Raw genomic sequence first — 14,747 nt, forward strand, 5'->3', positions numbered from 1 at the left:
CCTTTCTTCTCCTCCCCACCCCAGCTCCCAGCAACACCCATCTAGCCATGTGTTATATTGGTATCTATGTGGGAGATCCTAATGCACAGCACGATGTACATAGCTTGATACTGTGCCTAACAACCTGTAAACTGAGGCCAAAATGTGTTGTGCATGTTTCATTTTTTTACAAGTAAAAAAGTTGATCTCTACAGTTTCATATGTCACAGTGCAAAAGTACCTTCAAAAGACTTTTTCTTTTTTAAAAAAACCATGAACACTATGTACAATATATAAGCATCTCTCTCTCTCTCTCTCTCTCTCTCTCTCCCACACACACACACACACACACACATAAATACACAAGTGCATGAACATATATGTTCATGCTGAGTTCCGCAAAGAGATGGAATGTTTAAGAATGATAGATGATGTATTCCAATGAGCAAACTGAGAATCTGTTCATTCATCTGGATTGGATGCTCAAATCACCATGAGAACTTCCTTCTCAAAAACAAAATATTGCCAGCTTAAATTGTCAACATACTGCAAGGTTCCCCTCATAATTTAAAATGACAGTTTATATATTTGTTTTTAAACATACAGCACACGCATACAGAAAAATTCATATGGCTATTCCCTTTAAGGAAATCTATATAGCATAATCTGAACACGAATCTCCTGGAGCACCAGATATAAAATTGAGGGGTGAAATCATTGCAAACATTAATACCTTTTCCTGCTTTAAGATATTAATCCAACTACCTTTGCAAATACTTTCAGATCCTGATTTTTTTTTAAAAAAAAATCCTTTGGAATTCAGCTGTTTTGGTTCCGAATGAAAATGCACTAGCTGAAGCCAAACAGTCGAGAATATATTTTACAGCTTCCGCTATAAATACTCTCGATGGTGCCTTTTACCTGCACCTTTAAAAGAAGTTTATTAAATACAAGAATGTAAAACTTTTCCCTTTACAACAACTTTCATATTTTGAGAAGAAACTTCTGCCAACCAATGATGGTTTAGGACAATGCTTTATAAATAGAACACTGGACACAATCTGCTGGAAACTTACTTTGCAGAAGTGAATGGGACCATATTCCATCCATTTCTAAGATGCTTGTGCAGGCAAGGTTCCTGCTATATTGTGCCCCTCTTCTTTGTGAACCTGAGAAGCTGTCCGCTAAACGTGTAACCTTGTGATTGTGCATCCACTGCCTAGAACTTCCCTTGTTTAAGTCTCTCGATGTGGTAGCACAGCTTTAATGCTGGCCCCAGCTTTAACCCCATATATTTCATTATCATATCACTCCTCAGTAACAGCAGAGCTTTTCCATCAATTTCCTGGGTGGGGGGCAAGGGGGGGGAGAGAGAAGACAAGACAATACTGATTAATGCATTGATAAAATCTTGTTCCAGCATCCTGGAAGAAGAATACTGCATTAGACTTGATAAACACAGGACTCTTTACAATATACAGTAGGATGCAGAGTACAGATTATTCTAATTTGGGAAATCATGAAGATGTTGACAAATTATAATCTAAATTCTGAAGCTTACACCTTTTTATTGTCTCAACAGCTTAATAACAAAAACATATGAAAAACTGTTCTACTTAGAAAATTGCTTTCAATTAAATAAAAGTGAAAAGGCGTTTCAGAGTAAGTATATACTAGTGAGTGTCTTTCTTTTTGACTAAATAAAGTAAGTTTAGTTATCACTTAATGCTCTCTGCTGTCATACTCTTGAGCAGTGTCATGCATCTATCTCAACATTGTGCAAATTACAATATCTCACCATAAATGGGTGCGTCCCAAGTTTTATCCAACCAATGGGATGTGAACTACAATATGAATCAACCCAGAATAACCTCAGTAAACACATCTGCATTGTTTGATTAGCTTCACCGAGTTTATTGTGCAAACTTATACCTCTTTAAAGACACCCACACCCACACCAGAAGTAGACAACTGCTGGCATACTGAGTTGGAAAAATGTTCAAATATGTAGAAAGGAATATGTAGTATCCAAGCCTACTGTTTACAGTTTGATTGGGAAACCTGCAGCAATATTTATTTATTTGATTTATATACCGCCCCATAGCCGAAGCTCTCTGGGCAGTTAAAAACAGTGAACATTAAAAAGTAATAGCAGATTACAAACATATACAACATCTTTGGGAAGGAACTTCCTTTTGTTGCTGCCTTTTCTTTAATCCTATGCTAATTAGAATGCTTTGGATCTAAGCAGCTATTCCAAATACGTGTATAATGTTTTATAGCAAACCTGAGCCAATTTATACTCCATGTAGTTAACAATTATGGGGTCAATTCTGTCCTATTTCAGCTCTTCACCCCATTTCAGTTTTTTTAAACAATATTTAACTTACTAAGCTATCAGGGGTTCAATTTCCCTCTACTGAAATGAATGGGAAGGTGAAATTATCAAATTTCTAAACTAAGATCCATTTTATCCCCAGCAACTTAAAGAGCTTTGGGCCATACAGGACTGCAGGGGTCTCTTGGACCCCCAGTAGTAAATTTTACCCAAGGGCTGCATAGGGCAACCCAGTGCCCTTCAGATATTTTGAACTACAACTCCCATCAGTCTCAGCTAGGATGGCCAATCAATTAAGATATTACAAAACATGGATGGCCCTGGACTGCCTATCCCTGCACTAGGGGGTTAATGGTCTTCTAACTTGGATTAATCTTGACATAGAAATTAGCACTCTCATAGTGCTCAGACTCCTGAGTGCGAAGTCGGAGTGCTGTCTCTGACCCAGGAATTCAAAGTATTTTATGGCCCCCCAGATGCTTGTCTAGGGGCCGGAGGGCTGTTCTCTTAGACATTTTCAGCTTGTTTGGTTTCTCTTCTGTGAACACTGCAGGGTCCACTGTACCCCAATAGTCTGAGTGTTAGACTACATTTTTGGAATGTGATGCTAATACCGTATGTTTCTATAACAAACACACACACTATTAAGCTGGAGTCAATTTTGAATCAAATTATATCTTGATTTCGAGCTAGCACTTTAAAAGAATTAGTTTGGTTGGAAGTAAATATATACCTAAAAACTGTAATTTAGAGCTGTGGTACCACACTTATCTGCTCTACACAGAATATCCCCATTAGATGAGCATCTACTTGACAGACTGACACAGACTATATAAAAAGATGTCTATGTGGGGTTGGAGGCGCAGGGGGGCTATAGAAACGTTGGCATAGCTTTCTTCCCTAGTATTCAATATAGTGCAGCTGCATTCAAGGAAACAAATGTATTTCTTGTTTTTATTTTCAGAGGTAGGTAAATTTTAATACAACTAATTTAATTACAGCTAGTTTTTAATATAAGACTATGATATGGTAGCAAATAGGAGATCAACAAAACTTTTGGAATTTAATACCTCATATAGACAGAAACTCTTAGAAAATAGGAATTATGTTTGATTACTAATTAAATATGTTAAAGGGTCAAATTATGATACCGGTCATGAAGTGAACGGGAAGAAAATGCTTAGAAAATTAATTTCATGGCGTCACCCCACATGGATGACTATCTCTGCATTTTATTGCTGGCAATAAATAGCCTGCCAGTCTTGGGTTAAAAGTTACCTGCAAAATTTCCTGCAGTCTTTTGGTAGGATACATTTTAAAAAACAGCCCTAAAACAGAATTTTGTACCCAGTCGGTGTCAGAGTTTATTTATATTCCATTGGCTGATATAACAAAGCCATGCCGTTGATTCACAAAATGTCACTGTAGCAATAGGTGAGAAGGCATACACATCTCTTAATGGATTCCACACATAAAAGCCTTTTATGGTAAAGGAAGGGAAAAAAGCATTTGTGGCAGAATGTGAAAATGAACAATTTCTGCTTTTACTGAACTTGGAAAAGACTTTACACTAACCATCAACCTATTATGCTTCAAATTTTTTGGTGTCATTTATACAGCCTAGCTTCATCACTGAATGTTAAATGAACTCTGATACAGGATGTCATTGCATAGTATCCTCCTCCTCGTTTCTTTAGCAGAACAAGCCACCAATGTGTGATACTCTACACAGCACTGCAAAAGAGCAAGCTATCAAACTACTATAAAGAAGCATTCTCTGGGTTCATCTACACCAAGCAGGATATTCCACTATGAAAGCGGTATATAAAAGGCAGGAGCCACACTACTGCTTTATCATGGTATTGAAGTGCACTGACAACTGTTGGGGCCCATTGACACATCCCATATACTGCTTTCATACCACTGCCATGGGCCCCAACAGTTGTCAGTGCACTTCAGTACCACTATAAAGCAGTAGTGAAGATCCTAAAGTGCACTTCAATACTGCTATAAGCAGTAGTGTGGCTCCTGTCTTTTATATACCGCTTTAATAGTGGAATATCCTGCTTGGTGTAGATGAGCCCTCTGATTTACATGATGGATGCTCATTCAAGTATTGGCCATGACTGATATTTAGAACATTAGTCTTCAATCTTTTCAGACACAGCATTCACACCACTAATTTTTCTTTTCTTTTACCAAGTATTTGTGTGGTAGCAGTGCTCCTGTTATGTCTCATCTTAGGTTCAGCTGTGATCCAAGGGGTCCCAGCCCACCAGTTGAAGACCAGTGGGCAGTATTGTATTCAGCACTAGCACTAATGTTAATTACATGTGAGGTATCTCTAGCTCAATTCTAGAGGTAGCTTATGCTAGGTGTGATGAAATTTAGGTTAAGAGCTAGTGCCTCACTGCTCAATGATTCTGAAGACAAGGTGCTTGCCACCACCTAGATGACAGAAAGACTCGAACCACACAATATACTGTAGTAGCAAACATCTGGAATGTCAAGGTCTTCCAGTTATGCTTCTGGACTACCCTGCACTAATTGTGTCAGAGAAAGTTATCTAATCCTGTAATTGAAACTGATGGTGAATATATCTGATAATATGTTGTGATTTGAAGCAGAAAAATTAAGATAGATTTTAAAGAGAATATTTACTAAAATGTGAACCAATATGTAAATAGTATCAAGATCATTTATCCTCACTGAAGGCATTAAAACCTACCATGTTAAACAAAATTAACATCTTCAACTGCATCCATTAGCTTTGCATATACAAATTTTCTTTAATACTGCTAAATAATGAAAATTCTTATTTTACTATTATTTTACAAACACAGTTGCATTTATTCTTAAAGAAATTATTCTGAAATTTCAGCTAATTGGCTTGCAACTACTTTTACATAGTGAAAACGGCCATGCACACATAACAGGAAGTTACTTTGAGAATTCTGCAGGGAGAAAATAAAGGAGAGTGGGTGATGTTTTGCCCTAGCTAGTGTTTATACCCCAATAGTGCAGGCTGAAAGGGAAAAGTTTGGGTGCATAATATGCAGCTGAAAGATCAAGCCATGGAGTTCTAGGAGATATTTTTTCCTGAAACAAAGTCTGGAAAACATTTATTCCATGCATATTAAACATACATTGCACTGTCCATTCTGCATATTTTCTATGATGCTCCTATAAATTATTTTAATATATTGTAGATCTCATCCAGTCACTCTGAACCTTCTGGGGTCCAAACTGGACAAAAGTGTGAAAGTTACAGCCCCAAACTCTTATACCATCTAGGTACGAAATTAGATGTTAGGTTTATTCCTTTAAATATGTCCTACCAAAAAAACAGCAGGAAACTTTGCAGATCATTTTTAACCCAAGGACTGTGGCGTTATTACCTCTAAAAACAGAAATGTGGAGATTACATAGTCCCTGGAAAATTGCTATGACATGACACAATAATGGGCTTCACCACACAGCCTAATTCACGGCACCTTCTAGTAACAAGAAGCTGTGGTGAGAAGACCAATCCAGAATAGGATCCATCACAACAGATCATTCCAAGCAAGTCTGTTAAGCTTTTTTAAAAAATTAAAGGAAATTGAGGCAGCAGAGGGAGAAAATCAATAGCATCTCAAACTCTGATATGTAAGTTTGTCCTTTTCCAACCCAACTATATATACTACCATGTAGTACAGAACGCTGAATTTTGGAATGTATGCAAAAAGGGGGGGGGAGAAAATAAAACAAGCAAAGAGCTTTCTTACATGTCTTCTGAAGAGTTCTGCATGGGGTGCTAGTGCTTGAGGATCAGCTTCTTTCACAAATCGCATCACTTCATCTATGGACCATGTAGTAGGGTCCTTATTGTGTGGGCGGGAAGGCTCCCGTTTTAATGCACTGAGGTCAGGTCCTGTTGTAGAGCTTGCAGCTAAAAGATACAAAATGATTAAACGGAAGAAATGTCTTTGTAGCCAATACATTTGGACACAGATTACACACATGCGTATGTTCCTTATGGTCATTTATAGATAGAAAGAAAATGGACCACAGCATAACCTTTCCCTAACATTCCTTATGAGTGCCTCTCCATACTATCAGGATTATATTTAATCATGGTGAAGTATTTTTACTATTGTTCACAATGTAGCTGAATATACATTTGAATCCATTTGGGGTATATACTGAGGAAAGTGGTCACATCGAACAACGATATAAGAAAAAATGATACTGTGAGGGGTTTTTTCCTGTTTATAATCATATATAGTTTGCCCATAAAGCTCCTCTATACTTGATGGTCTTCCTAAAAGAAAGACAGAAGTGTAGACCAGCACTTATGAAATGTAGCAAAAAAGATTATTTAGCCACGTTTACAGGTTAGGAAGCAACTTACACCATGCTACAACTAACGCATGGTAAAAATAATAGGACAACTGAGAAATAACTGGTGACTAACTCCTCGGATATTAAGCAGAATGAGCCAAGTACCTAAAGTTCCCTAAAAGGGGTTAGATACTCTCAAGGTTTTTTTTTCTTACTTCTATTTGACCCTTTCCACATTGGATATTCTACAACCAACCCAACCGTGAAGAGGAATCTCAGTAGAGCAACTCAATTTTCTAGCATGTCCACTAACTTTACAAGTTTTTAACTCATTCTGCAAAGCCTTGAATATCAAGATACCTTTGGAGTCTACTTTAAAAAGTATGTAGTGTTGAGGGGTAGATGAGAAAAGCATGCTCTTTTCTCAATGTGTACCTTCAATCCTCCTTTGCAGTCTGTTCCTGTTGACTTCATAGTAACTGCTGTTCCCAGCAGAACTTGATGATAGTCTCCGTAGGATTGATGCTGTGTTTGAGGTAGCAGTCACTGGTGGAAGAGAATTCCTGTAATAGGCTACACTCCCTGAGGTTCTATATTCAGTGGAATTCCGGCAGGTAGGGCTTGAAGGATTGACTGAATTAAGTGCAGAATCCATTGACTCCTCAGAAAACCTGTGTTCTTTGGGGGTGCCATTTTCTTCACTCGGCAGGGTTTCTGCTGTATAAGACGATTGAACATAAACAGCTTATAATAATGATGCCCCCCACCCCGTCTGTAGAATTTCCTCCCATGGAGATCTGCCTGGCATCTTCACTGTGTACGTTCAGATTCCAGGTTAAGGCCTTCCTCTTCCAGCAGGCTTTTTTTTCTTTTTTAAAAATATACATACATGCATTTGTATATTTCTAAAGCAATGAATACATATGAAATGCATCTATAAATATGAAAGTACAACTTGCTAGCAATTATACATAGACTTCAACAAAAGCAGACCAGATATCCAAATTATTCATAGTTGCCATCTTTATGCCACCTGTCCAAATACTGAAAGTGTTATAAAGTCCTCAATTCATTTCATTAAGTGAGGATCTTTCCAAAGAGTGTGGAGAATCTGTTTACGCTGACCATTAATTTCCAAGAAGCAGGTAGATAATTTAAAACATCAGTAAATATTAAAGACTGTTCCAGTACAAAATTTATCTGTATAATAACATCCTCCTCCTGAAAAGAAGCAACTACTGGACACTGCCAAAACATGTTTAAAAGAAGCGCTAACTGCATTGTGATATAGGCAAGATACAAATGTCTTAATAAACTGCACCACCAGCAATTAGCTGAATTAAACAATCCCTTATTAAAGAGATGTTGCAGTGCCTAATAGAAAGGAAACAAATGTTTTGGTTGAAGAAGATGCAACCAAAGCAGCGATCTGCTAATTAGGTAGAAAGGGACAATCCAATTCCCCATTCCATTCCTGCGTAAAATCCTATATATTGTATTGATTCACCAATAACAAGTATTTATAGACCTGGATTGTGGGTCACTTTGCCTGATCAGCATATAAAATGTCATGTCAACTACACTTTGATTCACTTTCTCATGCTAAATTGACATTATGTGGCAATCGAGATCCAGATTTTTACCTTGGATCAATAAGTGCTTCCCATAATGACGGAGACTCTGATGCTGAAAAGCGGCTGGGGCAAACCTAGATGCTAACAGATACTGCAGTTCCAAGTATTGCCATTCAGCCATAGCGAATAAAATGACAACCAAAATGGAAAAATAAATAAATAATGTAAATCATCAGCCACCATGAGTTGATCCAAAGTAAAAATTGCCTTATGTCACAAAAACATTTTCTTACCTATTTTCAGATTGCCTCATAAAATCAATTTAGCATGAAAAAATCAAAGTGTAATTGATGTGGGCATTATGCTCCACACATCTCTAACAGTAGAAACCGTGGGAAGAATATATCTAGAGCCTAATGCCATCTATTTAGAGAGAGGGACCAGACAAGAAGGCATTTAATCTTTAACCTGTTGTTCTGAGTGTTATTTTTACTGCTGGCTCTTTATATTTTTAATTGTATTTATTTGTGTTGTTTATTTTGGTTCAGGTTGTTTTGGTTGCTTTTACTGTTTTGTTTTTTTAATGTAAAACCTCTCAGATAGGCAGTGTTATACATTTAATGCATAAATATTACACAAGAGGGATTTAAAGCTAAGTCTATGACGACGTTCGTGTAAGCAAGGTTCACCTAACTTCAGTTCCCATCTGTAAACTGGGAATGTTCTCCTACCCAACACGGTAATGCGTGAAAGGAGTATGAGCTATAACAGGGGTCTCTAATGTGCCCACGGACACCAATATGCCCACAGATACTTTGCTTTGCACCCATTAAGCTCCCTGCTCCTCCTGATCTTAAATTTGTCTTTGTGTGTGCTATCTATATATACAAACAGGGGTGGCTGGCATGGTGCAAAGAGAACTGCTGCCCTCCAGTGCCATCTTTATTTGGGTTCAAAACAGTGGTTTTGTGTTTGAGCTCAGGCACAAACATCCCTACCTTGTACTTAGGTTCTTGGGCAAGTTGTATCTTTAGTCTCACCCTGTGAGCTCTCCTGGAAAATGAATATTTTGTGACCACCTGTGACCACCATGACAGCCATTTTATAAATGAGCAACTCTCCCCCACCCCCATGGCAGCAGTTTTGTAAAATATACTCTTTTATCAAAATTTTGTCCACAACACTCTATCAAAATGCCAAACATGCCCACTGGCCTAAAAAGGTTTGGGACCCCTGTGCTATAATATTGACCACAAACACATTTGATGACTGCATCCTTAATTTTATTTCCTTTCAAAAATATTTTCAATCTATAGCTATAGCAGCCTATGACTTTATTTGAAGCGTACCTTTTTACATAGTCATCTGTGACTGTAACTGTATGTATTTGGAAGTCTCAAGCTCCAGTTACTTAGTGAAAGGCACACAAATGTGATACAGGAAATAAAACTCAGAATCTATAACCTGAGTTCAAATATTACCTTGTCCTGCAATTGTCAGACTGTTAAGAGCTCCAGATCTACATAGCCCTACTTATGTCTTTGAAATGTATATGGAGAAATAGCCAAAAGTGAGCCAACACACCCACTTCTGCAATGTAAGGACAATAAGATGCAGGTCAGATAAAAAGTGAATGGCAGGCCAGATTTACCAATATCTTGTGTCAGATCCACATCTGACTTGTTTTTGCTTTCAACCACTTCTACTGCTTTCTACTTGGGTTGTTACTTGTTTCAAAGACCTGGACAAATTTGGGGGGGAGGAAGAATATCCCCTAGAATTTTGGGGATGAGGTACAAAATTTGCAAATTGTTTCATGGGAGCAAAGACTGTGCTTTTAAAAGCCTTGATGTAACAGTAAAGCAACACTTTTATATTTGTTCCACTTCCTTGTCTGTGGCAGGTGGGGAGTAACACATTAGCTAGCCCAGGCGTGAGCAACTTGCTGTCCACCAAATGTATTGGCCTACAACTCCCATCATTTCTCACTATTGGCTATGCTGGCTAGGGCTAATGGGAGTTGTAGGCCAAAACATCTGGAGGGCTACAAGTTCCCACTCCTGAGCTAGATACTACCTACCCAGCCACCCAGCTGGCCAAGTAATGGCAGCAGCAGCTGCCGCCAGCTCAATTGCGCTATGTACAGCAGGGATGGAGAACCTCAAGCCCACAGGCCTAACAAGGCCCATGGGGATTCCCCATCCAGACCAGCAGCTTCTGCCTTGCAATCTCTGCCATAGAGGGAAAAGCTCTCATCTCCAGTCAGCAGCTGATCAGAGATAAAAGCTTTTCCCTGCAGGGCAGAGGTTATGGAGCCGAAGGGAAGAAGCTGATTCAGTCCTGCTTGCTTCTACCCACTGGCTATTTTCCTCCAATAGCAGCATGAGATCAAGCATCCTTGTCCCTTCTCCCCAGCTTCAGGAATGCTGAGAAATATAATTTCCCCAGGAGTATCTTACGCCATAAATTGCTAATGCAGTACAGTGTTCCAGTCCTGGTATGGTTGAAGAGCGGAGGGATGGAGAGGAAGAAAACAAAGAGATCCTAATCGCTAGAAGCCATCCTTGGAGGGGGGAGGGAGCAAAGGGAAAATGCAGCAGCCATTGCTGCCAACACTATCAAGTAAGAGAGTATGAGTATTTTCTTGAACATTCTTCATAACCACTTATTATGGCTGGTCTCAATTCAAATTACGCCAGGGGGAGTTTGTCCATCTCTAGGAACTAGAATTTAGGGTTTTAAATGTCGGAAGTCCATGTTTAAATCCCTGCTTGACTATGAAGATCATCATGGAGCCTTGGGCATGTCAATATTTCGCTAAGTGTCTTAGCATTACGACCTTTCTCCAAGGGTGATTGAAAAACTAATTTACTTACTGCTTTAATGTCTCTGCGAGTAAGATCAGGATACAAATGTGATAAATGGAAACAGAAATGTGTTTTATGGTTGAATACAACTGAAAAGTAGGGGAGAGGCAGTTACAAACACAACTATGCATACCAAGAATTTATAAAAGCATTCTGAAAAAAAGTTGGTCTTCTGTTCAATGTCAACCAAATATGTATAACATATTCCCCTGGGTAAGGCTTTTCATTTGATTCACTTAGATCAATTCAGGAGAACCACAAACCTTATAATGACAGCTGCTTCTGTACTATATATAGAAACGACCACTCAAGTCTGAAAATCAAAGATGCTATACAGTAACAGAAATTCTTTCCTAGACGGATATGCCAACATATTACATGTAAGTAAAACCCATTGAAATGAATAAAGCTTACTATCAGTAATACATAGTGGCAGTCCTGTACGCAGGCAAACAGAGCTTCCTATTGTGGCATATTATGAAGGTACTGCACAGTCTGCAGCTATCAAAAAGTAACCCGGTGTATCCTTGTGTGTTGAAGGATATTTTCCCTCCGTTCAATTCAATCTGGGCACCATTGCTGGGAAGGACTACAATTGTATTCAATTTGCTATAGATCCTACAGTGTTGAAGTGCTAACTACATGCACGGTTTTAATGTAACGCTCCTTACTAAGATGCTTAGGATTGCAGTGAACATTGAGTTATTTTACTTTGCTTCATTAGCAAAGAAAACAATGATATAGTTACCTTCTGATGGATGGGCTTCAGTTCTTGGGAGTTTAGGGGACAGAGGGGCAGTGTAGGGTGGTGAATCCTTAGAATACCGCTTTGTACTTCTGTTATCTGAAATTTCTTCTTTTGCTGCCAAAAAACAAAACGGATTCAATAAGTATAAATATCGATACATTCCACTGTTCAACTTCAAATGCATAAGCAGTTAAATGTCCACTTCCAAGTACTTTACAATAGGAATGTGCTCTGCTTCTCTTCGGTTCAGAGAAGCAGGAGCGAGGCGGCCTAATCCGCCTCCGGAAAAGGCGGAGGCGAAGAGAGCCAGGGGGGCTGCGGATCGAGGCGAAGAGGATCGCCTCAATCCGGAGCTTCGCCTGCAGGTAAGTGGGGGGGAGGGGGACTAATCTGGTGCTGCCAGCGCCGCCATCCATGCGGCGGCAGCGCCAGGTAAGGGAGCAGGGAGGAGGGACACTTACCTTCCTCCGTCGCGGGCTTCAATTGAGGCCCCGGTTGAAGCCGGAAGTGAAGGACGAGGCCTCTTCCAGCTTCAACCGGGGCCTCAATTGAAGCCCGTGACGGAGGAAGGTAAGGGGGCGGGGGCGGGGGCCTGGCCAACCTGGCGCCGCCGGCGCCGCCATCCATGCAGCGGCGGCGGCAGTTAAGGGAGCAGGGAGGAGGGACGCTTACCTTCCTCCGTCGCGGGCTTCAATTGAGGCCCCGGTTGAAGCCGGAAGTGAAGGCTGAGGCCCCTTCCAGCTTCAACCGGGGCCTCAATTGAAGCCCACGACGGAGGAAGGTAAGGGGGCGGGGTGGGTGGGTGGCTTATCTTGCGCCGCCGCCGCCGTCCATATAGTGACGGCGGCGAAGCCAGATCTCGCTCCGCTGAGCGGCGCGAAGAGGATCGGGCCACGAAGCGGATTGGGGGGGTCCGTGCACACCCCTACTTTACAAAGTCTCCATGTTTTTGTAGTAATAGGCCTCATGCAGCGATTTGGATTGATTCCTGTAAAGGAATATACATGGAAAAAAATGTGGATTTTTCTACATTGGCTGGCTTTGTAGTATCTTGTTTGTAGATCTTTCTGAACAAAATTCACATTGATCTTTCATTCTGGCCTAACAATTTTTCTACATGTATTCCTCCCATGAAATCTTTCCAAAGCACTCTTATTGAAGAAAACCATGATGGTGGAGCTGGATCTAATACATAGCTCAAGTATAAGGTGGGCATCTTCTTCCACAATGAGAAGTGAATACGAAGTGTGTCATAAGCTAGAGGGTTGCAGCTAATCTGCTCATTTCAGCATGCAGCAATTGACATAATAGGCCATAATTAAAATGTGCATACTTAACCATCTGTGTATGATCACACAGATGCCATGTTGCAGTTCTTCCAAATACTGAAGTACAGCCTTCAAAATCTTTCAGCTCCTGAAAGATTTCAAGGTGGATACAGAAATAACATGTGACAAGAGAGTCAGCCAGGAAGGCCCACTTTCCCTTTCACCTCCTAGCCCCTTCATGTCCTCAGAGGCTCAAGAAAGCCACAAGTCTCCAAGGCAGAATCCATAGGGCTAATAGTTGCCTACCTTTATATGGGAGTTGTAAGGATTGCTGAGATAATGCACATTAAGTATTTCAAGCACTGGGGACAATATCCAACGCGGCTGCTCTGCCTCCACTGGCTCCGTCATGCTTGCGGGAGTGATTGCTTGCACCGTGGAATCACACGGAAATGCTTATTTCCAGACTGGAACAGGTCAGCGGAGCTCCCTTCTGCAAGCTCTGCTGACCTGACCTGTTCCAAAAACTAGCGTTTCTGCTTGTTTCATGTTATTTTTAGAAGCACAAAAGCTCTGTTGCGGAAGTGGTCGTTCCCATGAGTGCATGGACACAATAGGATACTACCCATGGCATGTGTTCTATAAATGTCTTCTGAACATGGCCCAGTTTTGTGGCTTAACTACTGTGGTTAAAGCCATGGTTTAAGGCAGGAAATAAACTAAGACAGTCAATCGTCATAATGGCTTGCGTTACCAAGGATTGTGGCAGTTCTATGCATAAAACAGGTTTCATTGTAAGATTAAGGCTGCGGTCTATGAATTACTTCCAAGATTAAGGCTGCAATCTATGAATTACTTCCAATTATGTGCACATAAGATCAGGTTGTAAAAGAAAAGCAAAACTGTTTTAATCACAACTGTTCCAGATCTGCTTTGTTTAGTTCTCATTGAATTAGCTGACATTACTTGATTTTCAAAGCTGATTCACGAAGGTCTACTTTCTTAAAAAAATGCCCACAACAAATACTAAAAATACAAGCTGGGGGTGGGGGAGGAAATAGCGTAAGTACAGCATTACCTGGCTTGTTTCTATCGTATTCCGTAGGACTATGTGCACTTCCCATGTAAGGACTAAAGGGCTGGCTACTAAAAAGATTATCACACTGGAGGCTGTGGCAGAGTTTCTCCAAGAAGCGCAGGACAAACGATGCACTGTTTACAGAAGGAAGACTGATGGCGTGCTTCCCCCCATCAAAGGAAGCTGTTAATAAAAAGAAAATTTCAAACCTCCACCCTAGTAATATAAAATAGATTGAAACAAAACAGAACTTACCCGCTTTGGCTGAAACAAGGAGATAAAAGAAGGCAGAACATTTTGCTGCGTTTCTTTAATTCTCTTAGCCAGACTTAGCTTCATAGCCTTGAACTATTACATTTATTCCTGTGGTGATCCAGAGCAACTGGCCTTCAACTACCACTTGTTTTGAAACGTTGTAAGGGGAGGCTTCTCATCCTCCCTGACCCTCTCCTAAAATGTGTTATGTTTGGACTGGCAGTAGTCAGAATACCAGCCCTTCTGTTGGCTGACAGTACCTTTCCTGCTCTCTATTTTCCCTAAGCCAAGGACAACAGTGAATGTTGCAAGCTGAA

The 14,747-nt window shown here is 40.2% G+C and overlaps 1 protein-coding gene across 1 annotated transcript in view; it reads right to left on the bottom strand.

Moving 5' to 3' along the window:
* Positions 1 to 38: 38 nt before the first annotated feature.
* SCML2 (Scm polycomb group protein like 2) overlaps positions 39 to 14,747 on the bottom strand; it is a 46,474-nt gene continuing 31,765 nt past the window's right edge. The window contains exons 10-14 of the mRNA XM_063126425.1: positions 14,176 to 14,358; positions 11,830 to 11,943; positions 7,076 to 7,357; positions 6,085 to 6,248; positions 39 to 1,324 (exon numbers count right to left, since the gene is read on the bottom strand). Of these exons, the coding sequence (XP_062982495.1) occupies positions 1,199 to 1,324; positions 6,085 to 6,248; positions 7,076 to 7,357; positions 11,830 to 11,943; positions 14,176 to 14,358 (869 nt within the window). The 3' untranslated portion in view covers positions 39 to 1,198. The remainder of the gene's footprint in view (positions 1,325 to 6,084; positions 6,249 to 7,075; positions 7,358 to 11,829; positions 11,944 to 14,175; positions 14,359 to 14,747) is intronic.

Source organism: Elgaria multicarinata, chromosome 5, assembly GCF_023053635.1.
Source record: "Elgaria multicarinata webbii isolate HBS135686 ecotype San Diego chromosome 5, rElgMul1.1.pri, whole genome shotgun sequence".
NCBI classification, from domain to species: Eukaryota; Metazoa; Chordata; class Lepidosauria; order Squamata; family Anguidae; genus Elgaria; species Elgaria multicarinata.